The sequence below is a fragment of the Eucyclogobius newberryi genome, unplaced genomic scaffold (genome assembly GCF_026437365.1).
Source record: "Eucyclogobius newberryi isolate DKJ021-1_F unplaced genomic scaffold, fEucNew1.0.hap1 SCAF_18, whole genome shotgun sequence".
Classification (NCBI taxonomy): domain Eukaryota; kingdom Metazoa; phylum Chordata; class Actinopteri; order Gobiiformes; family Gobiidae; genus Eucyclogobius; species Eucyclogobius newberryi.
Genome location: NW_027315812.1, coordinates 5,255,042 through 5,275,219, shown reverse-complemented (window position 1 = coordinate 5,275,219; position 20,178 = coordinate 5,255,042). Strand labels below are relative to the sequence as shown.

Sequence of the window (20,178 nt, the reverse complement as noted above, 5' to 3'; positions counted from 1 at the left end):
GACTCATACTCCAGAGCGACTCATACTCCAGAGCGAATTATACTCCAGAGTGACTCATACTCCAGAGTGACTCATACTCCAGAGCAACTCATACTCCAGAGTGACTTATACTCCAGAGTGACTTATACTCCAGAGCGACTTACGTGATATGATTTGTTATTTTCACACTGACAACCACAAGAGGGCGCTCTAGGCTCTGAGCAACGCAGAAGAAGAATATGCACTTCCTCTTCCTCTGGAGTTTGTGGAGTTGTTTAGAAGTGACACAGAGGAAGAAGAATTCAGTGGATTTAGTGATTTGGGGTAAAACTGATGCTTTGCTAAACTTGTTAGCATGTTCTTTATGCTATAGTTATCTGTTAGCATGTTCTTTATGCTATAGTTATCTGAATAACTGTTCATATGTTACGTTAAAATACCAGACACTTACCACAGTTCTGTCTGTGCCTCATGTAGCTGAAGGTGTTAGCGTTAGCATACATCATGTAGCTGAAGGTGTTAGCGTTAGCATACGTCATGTAGCTGAAGGTGTTAGCGTTAGCATATGTCATGTAGCTGACGGTGTTAGCGTTAGCATACGTCATGTAGCTGAAGGTGTTAGCGTTAGCATACGTCATGTAGCTGAAGGTGTTAGCGTTAGCATACGTCATGTAGCTGAAGGTGTTAGCGTTAGCATACGTCATGTAGCTGAAGGTGTTAGCGTTAGCATACGTCATGTAGCTGAAGGTGTTAGCGTTAGCATACGTCATGTAGCTGAAGGTGTTAGCGTTAGCATACGTCATGTAGCTGAAGGTGTTAGCGTTAGCATACGTACACCTATTCACCATGTTCTCTCATCTGTTATTATTTTAAACTGCATTTACAGATGAAATGTCTGTTCATGCTCTTGGATTTTATCAAATAAAGTTCCCCAAAAATGCGACTTATGTTTTTTCTTCTCTATTATTAATTTTTTGGCTGGTGCGACTTATAGTCAGGAAAATATGGTAAATACTCGTAGGTAGCACTGATCTGAAATGTGACGGGTTAACTCACGATCCGTCAATAGGTCGTATAATAACGGTTAAAAGTAGGTGTGTTCAAGTTTTTAAAAAAAAAATTCAAAGTTTTTTTGTTTTTTTTTGCCTCATTTTCAACTTGTACTTACACAATTGCACAACCAGATGGCGCTGGCGTGCCCTCATACAACTGTGACGTCTAATGCAGAGTGACAAAAAAGATAACTTCTTAAACTCCTTAAAACAGTAGATTTATCTCACAAAAACTGAGCAAACCCGAGTGACACTGCAGTGTTTATGGACTAATCTTCATCACACATGGATTATTTAACACGGATTCCTCGTTAGTGAAGAAAACGGACTGCTTTTTGCTTCTGCTTTTTGAATCAGATGGGAAACTATCAATAACGAAAGAGTACTTCATAATCACTACAACAGAGCGTCAAAACAGTGTTTATAGGAGCTTTTATTCAGTCGAGTTGTGCAGTTAAAGACCCGTCACTGTTGCTGCTCTTCATTTTACGCCCCCTACAGACTGCAGAGGGCATTACATGAGTTTAATATCAACACTTGAAGCTGGGCCGCTGAATTCCTGATGTAGCCGCGCAGGTGTACAGATCGTGATACGAGTCTGGAGATGATTTATGGAGTTCAAAAACAGCAGAAGATTCTCCGAGCCGCGTCACAGGTAGAATATGACATCACAGGTAGAATATGACATCACAGGTAGAACATGACATCACAGATCAAGGAGATTGAGAACGGAGTGTTTCTGAGGCTCGGAGGGGATAGGACTTTCTAACCAGGATTCATCAAACTGTGAATGAAGCTAAATGTGCTCAAAAGTGTAAATTTTGCATAATATGTGTCCTTTAAGTCAGTTACCGTATTTTCCAGACTATAAGTTGCACCAGCCAAAAAATGCATAATAAGACAAGAAAAAAACATATATAAGTCGCACTGGAGTATGAAATGCAGTTGCAAGTGGGAAAATGGCAAATAATATCACATATAAGTCGCTCCTGAGAATAAGTATAAGTATATAAGTATAAATGTAAGTATAAGTCGCACCCCGGCCAAAACTATGAAAAAAAAGGTGCGACTTATAGTCCAGAAAATACGGTACATCTGATTCTTTACAATAGCGTGATATAAACCACCTTATTTCATTAGAAAACAGTGACAAACACGATTGAATTAAATAAAAAAACAATATATTTTCACCATTGTGCGATGCCAAAAGCTTCTCCCGCTTTCCCCCCTTTTCATCCGTAACCAAAACCACGCCGCGCCCGTTTTTGCCTCGACAAATCCGCGAGTCGCGTGCGTCACGGCAGACAAAGCGCGGCGGCAACGAATTCCACGATACGGTTCAGAAGTCTCATTAAATACACGTTGGAACGCTTTAAAGTGGCACGAGCGACTGCGTTCTGTAACAGCAATTTCACCCGAAAGAGAAGAGGAAAAATGAATAAAAACGACTCCGGTCACATCAAGATCGAGCTGGGAACACGAGCGGCGATATTTGCTCCGCTTTGGTTGATTTTTACCTCTGAGAAACACTGGGTATTGTTGAATTTATCACCAAAACACGCTGTCGATCATGCAGATTAAGTGATTATTATTTGTCTTCAGTATTTTATCGGGAGTATAAGTATTTGTATGAACAGCAGCAGGAGTTTCGGGGGTTTGAAATGTGAGTTTATTCTGCCATTTTACGTAGTATTTGTGTTGCAACGATGCTAAACTTGTACATTTTGATGCTCGGGGTCCTGATATTGAAAATTGGAATAATGAGTTTATTGTTTATAGTAAAAATGCTGCAAAGCAAAAAGAGCGGACTACAAAGAAAAAAGTAAAATAAGTGTATAAGTAATATTTTTACACTGGTCACATTTGACTACCATATTTTCCGGACTTTAAGTCACACCTTTTTTCATCGTTTTGGCTTGGGTGTGACATACTTATATTTATACTCCAGCGACTTATATGTGATATTAGTTGTTATTTTCACATTTGCAACCACATTTCTTACTCCAGTGCGACTTATATATGTTTTTTTAATTCTCTATCATAAATTTTTTGGCCGGTGCGACTTATAGTCTAGAAAATACGGTAATCAAGACAAATTTGAACACATTTTAATTTTTATCCATTAATGTAATATCACCCATCTTTTACGCTCATACTATTCAGGAAATATTTTATTTTAATATTTTTTTCCAATATTGTTATCTATATTAATAGTTTTGTCACTAGATCTAGTATTGATTCGTGTCTTTTTGACAATAGCAATAATACAAATGGAGACTGGAAACACTGGACATTTTTTTTATAATAAAATAAAAGATGAGTAACACTGAAATAAATAGTATTAAAATATCTTGTTTTACTCAAAATAAGAAAAAAAATTGCATTTTCTAACTTGAAATGAGAAAAAAAATGCAACAACACAAAAAATAACAAAAACGCACTCAAAACCTATTTAAAAAAGTCTAAATCTATCGAAATCAAGAAAAATATCACTTTTTTAACTTCATAGCCTAAAAACCTCCGGTGAATGCATTTTTTTACAGCATGAAATGGACAAAATGGGGGAGAAAGTGTGATAAACCCTCTTGCGAGCGTAAAACCCTGGAAAGGCGGCGGTCCAGGTCTAATGAAGGGTCTGGGGCCCGTCTCCTAGCGCCGCGGGTGCCCATTTTCCCCACACGCCGCTTTGACACTTGAGCGAACGCATCGAGTGACGCAACGGCGAGAAAGACAGCGAGCCGACGTACGAGCGGCGCCACCTCGGCCATCGGCGCCTGACAACCCAAACGGAGCGGCGCTAATAAGTGTCGGCGAATCGGGGATGACGTAACGACGGACGCGCTAATTGAAAATATCGGGGGGCAGAAGACGGGGAAAGTTGAAGGCAAAAACGGAGCGCAAACATAATCAGAGCGGACGCGAGACAAGACGTGTAATTACGGAGAAAGAGGAGGCGGCGAGCAATTAAGCGGAGATGGAAGCTACGGCGCGCGGATCGTCATATTTGACAGGTCGGAAATGTGCGGACGGGAAGTGGAGACGGCCGCGGAAGAAACTCTTAAACTGTCCACTCCGAACATGTTTTGCACTCGCTTTGTAACTCTTGATTCGCAGGTTCCAAAAACACGCCATCGACGCTCAAACTGAGCCGTGATTCTGTGAATGTGACGAGAGTAAAGTATAAAGTCCATAAACGTGCTCCACCAGGATCCTCACTTCAGCTGGGTCAAAGACAGTCAATATCGCTAATCGCTAGGCTAATCGCTAGGCTAATTGATTAGCAAAATGATTGTTGGCTGCAACATGTAGTCAAACTTTAGAAGCTTAAAGGCTCATTTTTATTTTTGTCTTTAGATGCTTTTAAAAGACCTAATCATAGAGACCCCTGTAGGTCACAGAGGGTACTGTGCAGGTCACAGAGGGTACTGTGCAGGGTCACAGAGGTCACAGAGGGTACTGTACAGGTCACAGAGGGTACTGTGCAGGGTCACAGAGGGTACTGTACAGGTCACAGAGGGTACTGTGCAGGGTCACAGAGGTCACAGAGGGTACTGTACAGGTCACAGAGGGTACTGTGCAGGGTCACAGAGGTCAGAGGGTACTGTGCAGGGTCACAGAGTTCACAGAGGGTACTGGACAGGTCACAGAGGGTACAGTGCAGGGTCACAGAGGGTACTGTGCAGGTCACAGAGGTCAGAGAGGGTACTCACAGAGGGTACTGTGCAGGACCCTAGCTTTACCTGGCAGACGTCGGAGCGGATGCCGGTCTTCCAGAAGCTCTGGCTGCTCAGCTCCACCGTCACCTCTCGCCTCATGGTGTTCTTCTGACGGATCTTCTGAAGGGCCTCCTGAAAAAGAGCACAGGAACTACGTCATGGAACAGGAACTACAGCCCTGAACAGGAACTGCATCACTAAACAGGAACTGTATCAAGGAACAGGAACTGAATCACTAAACAGGAACTACACCTCAGAACAGGAACTGCATCACTGAACAAGAACTACACCTCGGAACAGGAACTACATGGATGAACAGGAACTATAAAACTCATTCCAAAGGACCTTTCATAACAAAGACAGAATCAACAATACTGTAACAATAATGATGCACGTATTGAAAACTGAAATAATAATAATTGTTGTATTCTTTGATTTCTCCCCCTCCCCCTTCTTCCTCTCTCCCCCTCACGCTGTCCCATACTCTTCCTCCCCTCCCCCCACACTCTTCCTCTCCCCCCTCCCCCCTCACTCTTCCTCTCTCCCCTCGCTCTTCCTCTCCCCCTCTCACTCTTCCTCTCTCCTCTCACTCTTCCTCTCCCCGTCTCACTCTTCCTCTCCCCCGTCTCACTCTTCCTCTCCCCCTCTCACTCTTCCTCTCTCCCCTCACTCTTCCTCTCTCGTCTCACTCTTCCTCTCCCCCTCTCACTCTTCCTCTCTCCTCTCACTCTTCCTCTCCCCGTCTCACTCTTCCTCTCCCCCTCTCAGTCTTCCTCTCTCCCTCTCACTCTTCCTCTCCCCCTCTCACTCTTCCTCTCTCCCTCTCACTCTTCCTCTCTCCCTCTCACTCTTCCTCTCCCCCTCTCACTCTTCCTCTCTCCCTCTCACTCTTCCTCTCTCCCTCTCACTCTTCCTCTCTCCCTCTTCCTCTCTCACTCTTCCTCTCTCCCTCTCACTCTTCCTCTCTCCCTCTCACTCTTCCTCTCTCCCTCTCACTCTTCCTCTCTCCCTCTCACTCTTCCTCTCCCCCCTCACACTGTCCCCCTCTCCTCCTCCCTCGTGGTGGTCTCTGGCTGGAGCTGGCACATGCAACCCTCTGAAACCTCTGCGTCTCCTCCGGTGGTGCGACAGGGTGCAGCAGTCGAGGCGGGCGAGGCGGGCGAGGCGGGCGGCTAATTGGGGCGAGCCGTGCAGGTCGTGCGGCTGTGGGGCAGATGTGGTGCTGACAGGAGGAGCTGATGCCACCGACGGTAAACAACAGTGTATTCAGAAAACAGGAGTGTGGAGAGAGGGGGAGGAAGAGAGAGAAGAGGAGAGAGGGGGAGGAGGGGAGAGAGGAGGAGAGAGGGGGAGGAGGGGAGAGAGGAGGAGAGAGGGGGAGGAGGGGAGAGAGGAGGAGAGAGGGGGGAGGAGGAGAGAGAGGAGGAGGAGAGAGGAGGAGGGGAGAGAGGAGGAGAGAGGGGGAGGAGGAGAGAGAGGGAGGAGGAGAGAGGGGGAGGAGAGAGGGGGGACAGAGAGGGAGAAGAGGGAGGAGGAGGAGAGAGGGGGAGGAGGGGAGAGAGGAGGAGGAGAGAGGGGGAGGAGGGGAGAGAGGAGAGAGAGGGGGAGGAGGAGAGAGAGGAGGAGAGAGAGGAGGAGGAGAGAGAGGAGGAGGAGAGAGAGGAGGAGGAGAGAGAGGAGGAGGAGAGAGGGGGAGGAGGGGAGAGAGGAGGAGAGAGGGGGAGGAGGAGAGAGAGGGAGGAGGAGAGAGAGGAGGAGGAGAGAGGGGGGAGAGAGAGGGGGGAGAGAGAGGGGGAGAGAGAGGGGGAGGAGGAGAGAGGGGGGAGAGAGAGGGGGAGGAGGAGAGGAGGAGAAAGAGGGAGGAGAAGAGGGAGGAGGAGGAAAGAGGGGGAGGAGAAGAGGCGAGGAGGAGAAGAGGGAGGAGGAGGAGGAGAGAGGGGGAGGAGAGAGAGGGGGAGAGGAAGAGAGAGGGGGAGAGGGGTGGAAAGAGGGGGAGCAGGAGGAGAGAGGGGGGAGGAAAGAGGGGGAGGAGAGAGGAGGAAGAGGAGGAGAGAGGGGGGAGGAAGAGAGAGAGGAGGAGAGGAGATAGGAGGGGAGAGGAGGAGACGGGGGAGGAAGAGAGAGGGGGGAGGAAAGAGGGGGAGGAGAGAGAGAGAGGGGGGGAGGAAGGAGGAAAAAAGTGTTTCTACAAAATTCTACAGATTTTTCCACGTTTTCTCCACAAATACTGCTCGACTGGTGTAAAACCATCATTTATATCGTTTATAAGTATAAACACACCAAAGAAACACATCGCCTGCAGCTGGACCGTCCAGCGCCTTTTCCCGCGCAAGCAACTGACCAGAAGGCAACACCTACTGGCCGCAGAGGGAACTACATCATCTGAGAGAAAAGAATCCATGCGAATGCGTGATTTGACGAAAGAAACGCTCGATTTATGGACAGCACGAAATATTATCCAAGCAACGTCACAGATCGAGAAAACTTCACACATCGGGGTGTTTTTGAGGACTTTCTATCAAACTAGTGTGCATGAAACTACCGTATTTTCCAGACTATAAGACGCACCGGCCAAAAAATGCACAATAGAGAAGAAAAAAACATATATAAGTGGCACTGGAGTATGAAATGCGGTTGCAAGTGTGACAATATCAAATAATATCACATATAAGTCGCTCCAGAGTGTAATATAAGTATAAATATAAGTATAAGTCGCACCCCGGCCAAAACTATGAAAAAAGGTGCAACTTACAGTCCGGAAAATACAGTAAATGCTTCTCCAGGTGTGTTTTTGACGAGGAAATAATGTTAAAACAGGGTTAAACGACCACAAAAAAAGGCAATTTAGCATATACACAAGCTCAAACCCTTACTTTGCACAACTAAAAACACGACTAAACGACATGAACTCACTGCCAGTCAACATTATAATATAGTTAGAGAAGCTGACAATACAAAAAGTGGGAGGTTTCAACTCTCACGCTTCACGATCTGTTCCACTCGGGATCGTTTCGAGACCAAAAAATAAAGAAAAGAAAATGACAAGAGGAAAAATAAATGGTCTGATCAGATTCATGAATTTGAAATGAGCCCCGGTCTCGTTGGGATAAAAACCTTTTGATGATTCAGTGTTTTTCGCACCATCCACAAAGACGACAAATTTAGCATCTCCACAAATAGCCGCGCAGCAAACACACAAACACGAGACGAACATGACAGAAAGCTCGTCATTGTGGCTTTAGAAGGAGACGAAACCGTAACGTAAATGTTTGAGTAAAAAGAGGAAAAGAAGTGAATGAAATCGCCTCCAAACACTCAGGATTTTAAGTCTGCGGCAAAAACGAGCGTCGATTCTGAATTTCAAGGTTGGAAATGTCAGCTGGTTGTAGTCACATGACCAGGCTTCGGCCAATAAACACGTAGCATTCATCTGGTTTCGTGGACTATTTTTTGTTTCTTTAAAATAAAAAACCTGAACAAAAATAATGACCCTTAAATATTAAAAATAAACTGATATTTCTGCATTTTTGTGATTCATTTTCTGGAATGCATAAGAGCGGAGCTGTACATGAGCTGACCACTGGGGGCAGGAGTGAACACAAGCGTAAAGAGACTACAACAAGCTGCAAAACCTGAACTCTTTTCCGACAAATGTGATCTAAAAACTGCAGTGTTTGTTTTTCTGACTAAATTGGAAATTCTCTAACTGACTTTGCGCGCCCACTGGTGGTCAGTTACCAGAACACAGCCTCCACATTAGAAACGATTGGGCTGTATGAATTATGGTAACTATTTCATTTATAAATAAAATAAATAAAAATAAAATAAATAAAACAAAAAAAATAAAATGTGTAAAATTATGTCCTGAATGGTTCCTATCGCTCATTTCCACAGTTCCTTTCACACGGTCGGTTCTTGACTGAGCGTCGTCCTATCAGCCCGGGATTTCTCGGGGATTTGCTTTTGATTCTCTCGCCGGTTCAACCCCAATGTCTTTGTAAAGCTGGTATCTCCCGCTCGGCCCCCACGCTCGCTCTAACCTAGCGCTCGCTCGCTCTAACCTCGCGCTCAGCCGCACACGAGCAGCGATAAGCGTCTGGGATTAGATCGTTTTTAAAAGAACATGAGGAAGAAGTAAGAAGGTTGATATTCACAACTTAATTAGTGGTATAATGTGGAGCGGCGGCGTTTGTTGCAGTGATTATCAGTAACAAAAGGTTTCTTATATTGTACGAAGATCATTTTATATTTGTGCCTAAAAGGAAATAACATTTGCAAACTTTTTGAGCTTTTAATCACGAGTTTGTTGCCTCATCTTAACACCGCTGGAGTCGTATTCAGCGTCATTCGCATCGTTAGATTACCATATTTTTGGGACTATAAGTCACACCTTTTTTCATAGTTTTGGCCGGGGTGCGACTTATACTTATACTGCGGAGCGACTTATACGTGATATTATTTGTTATTTTCACACTTGCAACTGCATTTCATACTCCGGTGCGACTTATATATGTTTTATTCGTCTCTATTATGCATTTTTTGGCTGGTGCGACTTATACTCCGGAAAATACGGTAATCCCGTTTACGAGCTCTTCTTCTCAGCCGCTTCTCTGAGCCTCACGAAAACTCTGTTTCAAATGTTCAAATGGAGAGCTCTGGAGGCCTCTAAAGTCCATAAATCATCATTCGTTCTCAGCATTTCTGCCTGAAAACATGTCCGTTACAACAGCGTGTTTACATTAGCATGTCGGGGCGAGCTAGCTTTTGTTTATTTCCCCGTGGTAATTCTGTCAGAGGATTACTAACCCTCAAAGCTAAAACATGCTAAAGATGCTAAAGTAGAAGGTACAAGAGCAAGTTTAAAGGCCAATGACAATACAACTAAGACATAGTACGTGACCTTTAATATGTATTATACCTGTACTTTCAGCAGACTTAGATCACAACTTTATACTCGAGTACTCCGGTTCCTCTGGCCGTCCCCATCTTCGCCCGAATGTCTCGCCGCACGTCGCACTCCCGTCGTCGAGGTGACACGCGGCCGAACACAACAGCCTCGCAGGCTAATTGCTACTGCTGCGGCGGCACGATTGTCGGCCAGCGTTAGCCCCGGCGCTCTCCACTCCGCTACCTGGGAAACGTGCTAACAAGCTAATTGAGCGGGGCCGGTTCCTCTTCATTACGGGCTGACGGGGGCCGAAAGAACACGACCACGAGGACGGCGGTCGAAAGCCTGTGGGACCGTGAGAGCGGCGATGTGTTCGGTGCAAAGCAGGTCGAAAGAAGCTCTAGCACAACACAGATGCATATTGAGTTATACCGTATTTTCCGGACTATAAGTCGCATCTTTTGAGGAAATGTATTTGCTAAAATCCCAAGACCAAGAACAGACATTTGATCTTGAAATGCAGTTTAAAATAATAAGAGATGAGAGAACATGGTGAATAGGTGTACGTATGCTAACGCTAACACCTTCAGCTACATGACGCATGCTAACGCAAACACCTTCAGCTACATGACGTACGCTAACGCTAACACCTTCAGCTACATGAGGCACAGACAGAACTGTGGTAAGTGTCTGGTATGTTAACGTAACATATGAAGAGTTATTCAGATAACTATAGCATAAAGAACATGCTAACAGATAACTATAGCATAAAGAACATGCTAACAAGTCAGATAACTATAGCATAAAGAACATGCTAACAGATAACTATAGCATAAAGAACATGCTAACAAGTTTACCAAAGCATCAGTTTTACCCCAAATCACTAAATCCATTGAATTCTTCTTCCTCTGTGTCACTTCTAAACAACTCCACAAACTCCAGAGGAAGAGGAAGTGCAGATTCTTCTTCTGCGTCGCTTAGAGCCTAGAGCGCCCTCTTGTGGTTGTCAGTGTGAAAATAACAAATAATATCACATATAAGTCGCTCTGGTGGCCAAAACCATGAAAAAAGGTGCGACTTATAGTCCGAAAAATACGTTTTTTTTTTGTGCTTCAATGTAACTGCAAGACATGTGTACGTTTGAAGGACGCATACAATGCAACATGGACTTTTGTGAGCTTTTACCTGTTCTAACGTTGTCACCTCGTCAAGAACCTGCCAGGAGTCGTGTCATTAGTCCCGTTTACGAGCTCGTCTTCTCTGAGCCTCGCAAAAACACACCGTTTCAAATTTCCCAGATTCGTGACACCAAATGTGGACATCCAGAGTTCTCCTGTCCATAAACCATCACCAGACACGTTCATTACAACTGCATGCTTACTTTTGGATCGGGGCAAGCTAGCTTTTGTTTATTTTCCCGTGGCAATTCCCTCTGCTGCCAGTAGTAAATCAATAAAAGTAGATAAATCAGGTAAATATGTATTTTAAATTCAAAGCAGATTAAGATTCATATTGTGGGAAACAGTATTGAACTTCCGCGCGGCGGCCATTACGGCTCTAAACCTGAGCTTTTCCCACAAGCCGTCCCCAATGGAGCGCTGACCTTCACCAAACATGGAGCTTACCGCCATTTTGTTTGAACTGAGGAACCAAGCGCTGCCAGGGGGTGGAGTTAAGGCGCCGCACGTATGCCAGGCGCAAAGTGCAGCCGCCCGCAGAGTCGCCAGTTCAAACTCCAACTCCAACTGTTTACTTTATGTCCTCGCTTCTCTCTCATCCCCCATTTAACCAGGTCTTTACTGTCTAAGAAAACCTGCGGGCCAAACATTTTTTTTAAAAGATAAGAAAAAAAAAAGAACTGAGGAACCAAACCCAGGAACCAAACCGTGGAACCAAACCTGAGGAACCAATCTGAGGAACCAAACCGAGGAACCAAACTGAGGAACCAATCTGAGGAACCAATCTGAGGACCAAACCGAGGAACCAAACCGAGGAACCAAACTGAGGAACCAATCTGAGGAACCAATCTGAGGAACCAATCTGAGGAACCAATCTGAGGACCAAACCGAGGAACCAAACCGAGGAACCAATCAGAACAAATCTGAGGAACCAAACCAAGGAACAAATCAAGACCAATCAGAGGAACCAAACAGAGGAACCAAGCCGAGGAACCAAACCGAGGAACCAAACCGAGGAACCAAACTGAGGAACCAATCTGGTTAAACTTAGATTTAACCTCAGTTAAACAGAACTCCCCAGATTGAAAACGACATGGTACCTCTCTCTGCGTGAGCTTCTGTTTGTCCAGCTGCTTGACCTTGGGGCTGTTGGCCAGCAGGTGGCGCAGTTTAACGTAGCTCTTCCACAGCTTCTGATATCTGTGGAAGAAAAGACAAAAAGAACACCCACAGTTTACTCTTTTTACAAAGGCAAATGACATTTGTATGAAATAAAACCTAAATATTTGTGGATTTTTGTTTTAAAGCTTCAAATATCGCCAAAAATGTGAATAGACAACAAAATAGACCAGAAACAGACAGAAGTATCTTGTTTGGGTGATTACACTCCACATTTCTGTCACGTCATTTTTTATAGTTTGAATTATATACGATATACTCAATATTCACCTTTTTTAAATGTGATATTTCAAACGTTGGACACATGTGCGACCTCTAACCAAGAGACGTCCAGCGCTTTATGAAAACCCTCCAGAAATCAGGTCTGGAGTGGTCGCCGCGGTTTCGGATTAGCATTTCAAAAGCAGAGCGGCGGAGTCAAGGCCAAGGTGACATGTAGCCGCTACGCTAACCTCCAGCGCGCCGCCCATTCCCCGCCTGCTCGCCGCCCACCCCCTTCGCCGTCTCGCCGTCGCCCGTTCATTCCGGCCCGCGGCGACGGTCGGAGGGCAGAGAGTGACCGTTCTGCTTCCATTCGGCGCAGTAACACTCGTTTAGACACGCTTACTCTGCTGTGATTGGACGAGGCGGAGGCGAGGGCGCGGCGAGCTGCTTCCAAACGCGATTAGACGAGTCGAGAATGGAGCAGAAGGATCGAACCGGGGACGGGATCGTGCGACGTCGCGCCCTCGTGATGACGCTCGATGACCTTTTTACCCTTCGGTTAAAAGACTATTTTCACGGGAGAGCGAGAGTAGTTCAATTGAAATGTAGAATAGGTGGTTGATGCGCCCCCTGCAGGTCGGACCACTCATTGAACTAAAATGCAGTTAAGATAAATATATTTAAAATTTTGCTAAACATTTCTAAAAATGTCATCACAGAATAGCACATTTTTTATAATTTCACTTCCTGTTTGTAATTGATGACGTCACACTAGAAAATTACCCAGCAAACACTGGGAAAAAGCTAATCTAATGTCACAATTACGTTTATGTGACGAATACAAATATATGAGAGCGACTTTTTGTTGAATTAATGTTTGGAGAGTAAAAAAAACTGTTTCTTTGTGTAGATTCTGCATAAACTTTGACTGGAATGAGTGTCCCTGCTGTGATGTCACTTCCTGTCATTTTCTACAGATTTGTCAATGTTTTCTCCACAAATACCTGCTCGATTGGTGTAAAACTATCATTTATATGTACAGCAGGTACAAACACACTGAATAAAGTCAAAATTTAAAAATCATAAAAACCTAAATATAATATAATATGAATAAAAAAAATAATGCATTTTTATACTGCATTTGTAATCCAAATCCCAAATATTGCACATTTGAACCCAAAGTGGAAAGTCCTTCTCCATCTCTGGAAACACCTTTTCCAAACACAATCTGCAAATGTCAAGGAGGAAGTCGCCAAAGAGAACGACATCATTAGGCAGTGGATTTAGCTTGCGCGCGCTAATGTTCCACATCCCCGCGGCGAACGCTTTGATCCCGCCAGACTCCGGACCCCAAGACAAGGACAAATTTATGAACGAGCGGGGACATCATTAGAAGAGGCAGGAGCACACGGAGCGAGTCTGCGCCCGAGCTAATGAAGCGTGTAGGACACGGGTCTGGAGGTCTGGGCGAGGGTCTGGGCGCGGGTCTGGGCGCGGGTCTGGACGCGGGTCTGGGCGCGGTCGTGGGTTTTGTGAAAACATTTACATGTTTTTACATGTTTTCATAAAACATGTAAATGACAATACACTACAGTGAAATGTGAATATGAAGAGGCGGGACTTAGCACTATGAAGAGGCGGGACTTAGCACTATGAAGAGGCTGGACTTAGCACTATGAAGAGGCGGGACTTAGCTCTATGAAGAGGCGGGACTTAGCACTATGAAGAGGCGGGACTTAGCTCTATGAAGAGGCGGGACTTAGCTCTATGAAGAGGCGGGACTTAGCTCTATGAAGAGGCGGGACTTAGCTCTATGAAGAGGCGGGGTCAGTTCTGTGGTTTTGAACAGGAAGTCACTGAATCTTTGTCAATCTGAATCAATTGTTTATATATTTTTTTTTTTTAAACATTCAGCAACAAAAACGTACATGAAACAAACTGACCTATGTAAAGACAAATATGTAACAAGAATGAATATAATTGTAAAAATAATACAAAAAATATATAGATATAAAAAATTAAAAAATTGAAGAAATTAAAGTACTGATCTACTTGTTTTATAGCTCAATACTAAATACCTAAATATAAAAAGCACAATTTGTCACTTATAAGTAACAAAACGTGATCAAAAACATGTTTAAAAGCTAATCAAAGCCACAGGAAGACATCATACTAACATTTTTGCATATTTTGATACAGATATTTACAATTAAAACACGGCACGACGACTGAAATCTATATTTTTATCGGCGGCGAGCGTCTCTACGCGGCTTTGATCGGCGCCGCTTTGGTTTGTTTGTTTGTTTGTGGATTGTGCGCAGACCTGAGAGACACAAGCAGACAATTCCGCCCTCGTCTCGCGCTCGGCTTAATTATGCGGCCTCACATTACGCCGTCTCCCGTTGGAGCGCCCGTGTTTGACATTGCCGCGCACAAAGCCCTGGCGACGGTAACCGGGGACTCGTGACGACGCATGTTCAAATGTCACGCTTGTTTACTCGCCGTTTCATTCTGGTTCTTTTTGTCTTTCCGTTCACCCCCCCTTCATGAAACTACTGTCGCTCGATCGCCGTGACGACCAATGGGGAAAAGTGTCATCCGAGCCGGAACACAGGAAAGAGGAGACGTCGAGGGTTCCCACGGCGACGGGGAAATGTGCGAGAAAGAGGCTCGAGCACGGCCCGTTCGAGGGTTTAACTGACAAATACTTACGGAAATGTTGACAACGCAGTCGTTTGGAACTTTATCGATAAAAACATCACAAACTTTTCCACAGATTAGACTTCTTGAGGAGCTAATATGCAAGTTTGACACCGGAAAATTGCAGTTCTTTTACACTTTTGAGCTCAGACATTTTTACGCAAAAATGGAAAAAACATTGGAATCTTTTATTTGATCTGGTTAATTAAAGTCTTCCATAGATTACTTCAAAAATACAAATTTAGCACTAGAAAATTCACAGTTTTTCCATCCTTTTAAACAGCAAACCAAACGCACATATATTTTTACACTGAAAATTCAGAAATGTTGCTTATTTTTTGCTATAAAGACAAAAATGGTTTGCCATTTTTTGTATCTAATGTCAGTTAATTATTGGAACTGTTTTATAGTTTACTTCAAAAATACAAATTTAACATTAGAAAATTTTAGTTCTTTCGTCCTTTTGAGCTCAGAACGGATATTTTTACGTAAAAATGGAAAAAAAACTTATTTATCTGATGTCAGTTAATTGATGAAAGTGTCCCATAGTCTACTTAAAAAAATATCCTTTTTACCACAGAACTGTACTAATGGAATTTTTTACACTGAAAAGTTTGTTATAAAGACAAACAACATTGTCATTTTTGATTTGATGTCAGTTAATTACTCCATTCTGCTTCTATCCTGGAAATCTGGAAATTTTGTAGGCATTTAAAGGGGAACACTACAACTGGGTAACATGTGTGCGTTGGCGACGGCGTGCGTTGGCGACGGCATGCGTTGGCGACGGCGTGCGTTGTGCGTGGTCTTACTGGGGGTCTCCGGCGTAGCTGAGCTGGGCCGGTCTGATCCCAAAGTGGACGATGATGGGGAAAGTGATGACCTCGGGGTTGAACTGTTCTCGGTCCAACTGGTCGATCCTCACTGAGCTCGGCTTCTGTAAAACCAGAAGCCAAAACATGTCAAAAGATATACATATAAATGCTGGCCTCTCACTTCCTGGTCTCAGAACACAATTGTACTGATCCTGATTAGAGCAAGTCTGGAGATCGTTTTATGGAGTTAAAAACAGCAGAAGATTCTCAGAGCCGCGTCACAGGTAGAATATGACATCACAAGTAGAATATGACATCACAGGTAGAATATGACATCACAGATCGAGGAGATTCAGAACGGAGTGTTTCTGAGGCTCGGAGGGGCGAGGACTTTGTGTGAATGAAGCTAAACGTGCTCCAGCCGAGTTTGTGACGAGGAACAGAGTGATAAAAATGGTTAAAAGAGAGAGGAAGGACATTCAGCAGAATATATGTGCCCTTTAAAAGACTATAGTATCGAAATGTACAGTATGTTTTTGTCATGGTCTCGTCTTGACATGCCAATAAAACGCTTTTGGTTTAAATGGAATCGAACACTGTATGACAAAATGTAATACAAATACACATACAATCTTTGTGCCACTTGACTTGTCAAACTGTAAGTGACTGGCAAAGCTAAAGGCTAAAGTAGGCTAAAGTAGGACTGAATCAAGACAGAAAGTGGGCATTTTGAAGATTTGAAGTCACGACACATCCCTTTAGATTATATAAAGGGAAAATGTGCAAACGTCCACTGGAAGACCTGGATATTACACTCTATATCACTTCATATTCGAGATAACTACACTGCAGCCCCGCTTCAAGTGCAACGGATTTATACATTTACACAACTTAAATAAAATATACGTTCTACCATTACCGTCTGACGATCACTCTGCAAGGTCAACATTACGGCATCGCTGAACTCGTTAAAGCGCATTCAAGCTAAAGAGTGTGTGTGTGTGTGTATATGTGTGTGTGTGTATCTCTGTGTGTGTGTGTGTGTCTCTGTGTGTGTGTATATGTGTGTGTGTGTGTGTGTGTGTGTACGCAGCTAATACGCTTCGACTTGAACCGCGGCGGCCTTTTCTACCATTAAAATGAAGGCGTTTTGACCCTTGAACAGTTTGGATGGGTCTAAGTGAGACTGGATAACGGTCTGAAGTACAAACGCAGAGGATCACGACGCTCCAGAGCTATTGGACGAAGCGGGTACACGTGATCCGCTCAGAGGAAGCAGCGATTGGCCCCGCGCTCCAATCGACTGGAAATATAAATGTGGTGAATAATTGTGTGTAGATCCAAACACAAATGTCTCCTTCAGGGGCAAAAAGCTCTAATGATCCAGTCTATAGATCGCAGTCGAATTTAAATCCAAACGTACTGTATTTCCCTTTGTCTGCAACAAACTGTATTATTGTGTCAAATGTTTAGAAAAAGGTGTAAATACAATACTTCCTGTTTTAGACCCGCTTTAGGACCCGGTATAGACCCGGTTTAGACCCGGTTTAGACCCGGTTTAGACCCGGTTTAGACCCGGTTTGGACCCGGTTTGGACCCGGTTTAGACCCGGTTTAGACCCGGTTTAGTCCAGGTTTAGTCCAGGTTTAGTCCAGGTTTAGTCCTGGTTTAGTCCAGGTTTAGACCAGGTTTAGACCTGGTTTAAACCTCGTTTGGACCTGGTTTAGATCTATTTTAGACCTGCTTTAGACATGCTTTAGACCTGGTTTAGTCCTGGTTTAGTCCTGGTTAAGTCCTGGTTAAGTCCTGGTTTAGTCCTGGTTTAGTCCAGGTTTAGACCAGGTTTAGACCTGGTTTAAACCTCGTTTGGACCTGGTTTAGATCTATTTTAGACCTGCTTTAGACCTGGTTTAGTCCTGGTTTAGTCCTGGTTAAGTCCTGGTTAAGTCCTGGTTTAGTCCTGGTTTAGACCTGCTTTAGTCCTGGTTTGGATCGGATTTAGTTCCAGTTTAGACCCGGTTTAGACCCGGTTTAGACCCGGTTTAGACCCGGTTTAGACCCGGTTTAGACCTGGTTTGGACCTGGTTTGGACCTGGTTTAGTCCTGGTTTAATCCCAGTTCAGACCTGCTTTAGTCCCGTTTTAGACCTGCTTTAGTCCCAGTTTAGACCTGCTTTAGTCCGGTTTTAGACCTGCTTTAGTCCTGTTTTAGACCTGGTGGTACTCGGCGGGCATAGATATAGTTCCTTGGGTTGTACTTGGTTTGTACTTTGTTTTCTTGTACTATATGTTTTTTAAATGACGCTCAAATAAATATGTATAAAAACATCACAAAGAGCTAAACCAGTCGTGAAAGGAGATTCTTCTTTTGTATTTGTTCCAACACTTTCCAACGTGAACTTTGAACAAAACCCTTCGATCAAACACTCAATCTCGACTCGTAACCGCGGCGCAACACGTGCTTTTTACCCGGTTAATCCACAAACGTCCAGGGAGACGCTCGCGGAACAGACGAGGAGCCACGAGCCAATCGCGTGTCACCTTTTCACCGTCAAAACTTTCCAAACTTTACTCTTAATTCTTCTCGCATCGCTTCCCTCGCCACGCGGTGATAAATAGCTGTCGCTTGTATCCGAGTGACGGGCGGCATGTGTCCGCTCGCCTCCCCAAACAAACGCTCGTCTCCCTCTTCGGGCGTGTCGTTTCGCGGGGAACGCCGGACCATAAGGCTTGATAAACGGTCGCAGATGGCTAACCTTGACACGCCACGTCTCCTCCTGAATACAAACGAGTTCTTTGGGAGAGCCAAGGGTCAGCGGCCGGGTTTAAACACACACAGGGGTTTGGCTGGCAACGCTCAAATCTCAGAAACAACAAAGAAGGCAGCGTTTATTTTTTACGCACGCGAGGAATTGTTTTCTGCAAAACACGAGTTCTGTCCACGGGATTGTGTTCTGCATCAAAGCTGCTCATGGTTTAGTGTGGATGTTCTGAGATGCATGGGATTCTGGGGTCGGTATGTGTCCCGGTCTTCTCTTGGATCCGTTTGCGTCCCGGTCTTCTCTTGGGTCTTCTCTTGGATCGGTTTGGGTCCCGGTCTTCTCTTGGATCCGTTTGCGTCCCGGTCTTCTCTTGGGTCTTCTCTTGGATCGGTTTGGGTCCCGGTCTTCTCTTGGATCCGTTTGCGTCCCGGTCTTCTCTTGGGTCTTCTCTTGGATCGGTTTGCGTCCCGGTCTTCTCTTGGGTCTTCTCTTGAGTCTTCTCTTGGGTCTTCTCTTGGATCCGTTTGCATCGTTGAGCAGTTTATGCTGATTTCCTTTAGCGTTTGCATTTCTTTACGTTCGCGACCAGAACGAGGAATGCCCTGGGGCCGAGCGACGGACACGACGCTGCCTCCTAAAGTGGAATTAGCCGATTTTAATATATTCCTTTGGCCAGGTGTTAAATGCGAGACGCCCTTCCCACGCGCAATTACGAAGCTAACTAGCATAAGGCCGGATCAACGAGCACAGATGGCCACCCTTCGCATTAATCCCCTCAGCTTCACAACAGTCATTTCAGAATGCTCGGCGTCACCGTCCAGGTTCAAAACGTTATTCACCTCGCCATAATCAGAGCATGATTGGCCGCAATGATTGTCGCCTTTACGGTAACGGCGCGGCGCGTGTCCTGCCGCTTGGTGTGCGCGGTGTACAGTTTTACGGCGCGGTTGATTGGAAGGGTGAAAACATACGTGCCCTTGTTTGTCGGATGTAATCACTGGAGAGGCGTTGGCAGCCGCTCGTTTCAGGGGCCGGAGCGCGGAGGGAGCGACCTTGTGCTGCACAGCGGGGCGGACACACACAAAACATGTGCGATTCACGCTCCAGGGTCTTTTATTCAGACTGCAGGGCGCTCACGTGAGGGCCAAAAGGGCCGCGACGCGGAGAAGTTTTGTAGCGCGAGTGTCGAGGCCCGTGAGAACGCTAGCACGATAGCAACACGTGCTACGCGAAGGGCTGCGACAATCGTGAGTAGTCGACGAAACGGCAGTAAAAGTGAGATTTTTTGCCAATTGTAATTAGTATCTGGACTATAAAATCTTTAAAACATGTACGCAGCATTATCAAATTTAAGTGTAGTGGCATTTTTTTCTCATTTCAAGGTAGAAAAAAAAAATATTCTAAATGACCAGGGCTGACCCGGTACCTCTGTGACCCGCTGTACGTTAGCTGTTTTCATCGTTAGCGTCGAGCACGTAGCGCAGAAGGCTCGTCTTTCATTTGTCCCGCACCTTCCGCCGTAATGGAGCGGCCGAGAGCGACCCCGGCAGCTGCGGTCGCGCTCTCTTCCGAGGTCAAAGCGCCGCGACCGAAACATACTCCGACGACAACGAGGCCGCGCGGAGACGCTAGCGACGGCGCGCGACCGCGACACGCGCGCAGGATCGTGCCAGGCGAGCTGAAGGCGTCGGGGGTTGAGCTAAAGG

The 20,178-nt window shown here is 45.1% G+C and overlaps 1 protein-coding gene across 1 annotated transcript in view; it reads right to left on the bottom strand.

Annotated features, from left to right (window-relative positions):
* The window catches only part of drosha (drosha ribonuclease III), a 210,482-nt gene that overhangs the window by 146,367 nt on the left and 43,937 nt on the right, over positions 1-20,178 (bottom strand). The window contains exons 14-16 of the mRNA XM_072450415.1: positions 15,709-15,833; positions 11,914-12,013; positions 4,772-4,879 (exon numbers count right to left, since the gene is read on the bottom strand). Coding sequence (XP_072306516.1) covers positions 4,772-4,879; positions 11,914-12,013; positions 15,709-15,833 — 333 coding nt within the window. The remainder of the gene's footprint in view (positions 1-4,771; positions 4,880-11,913; positions 12,014-15,708; positions 15,834-20,178) is intronic.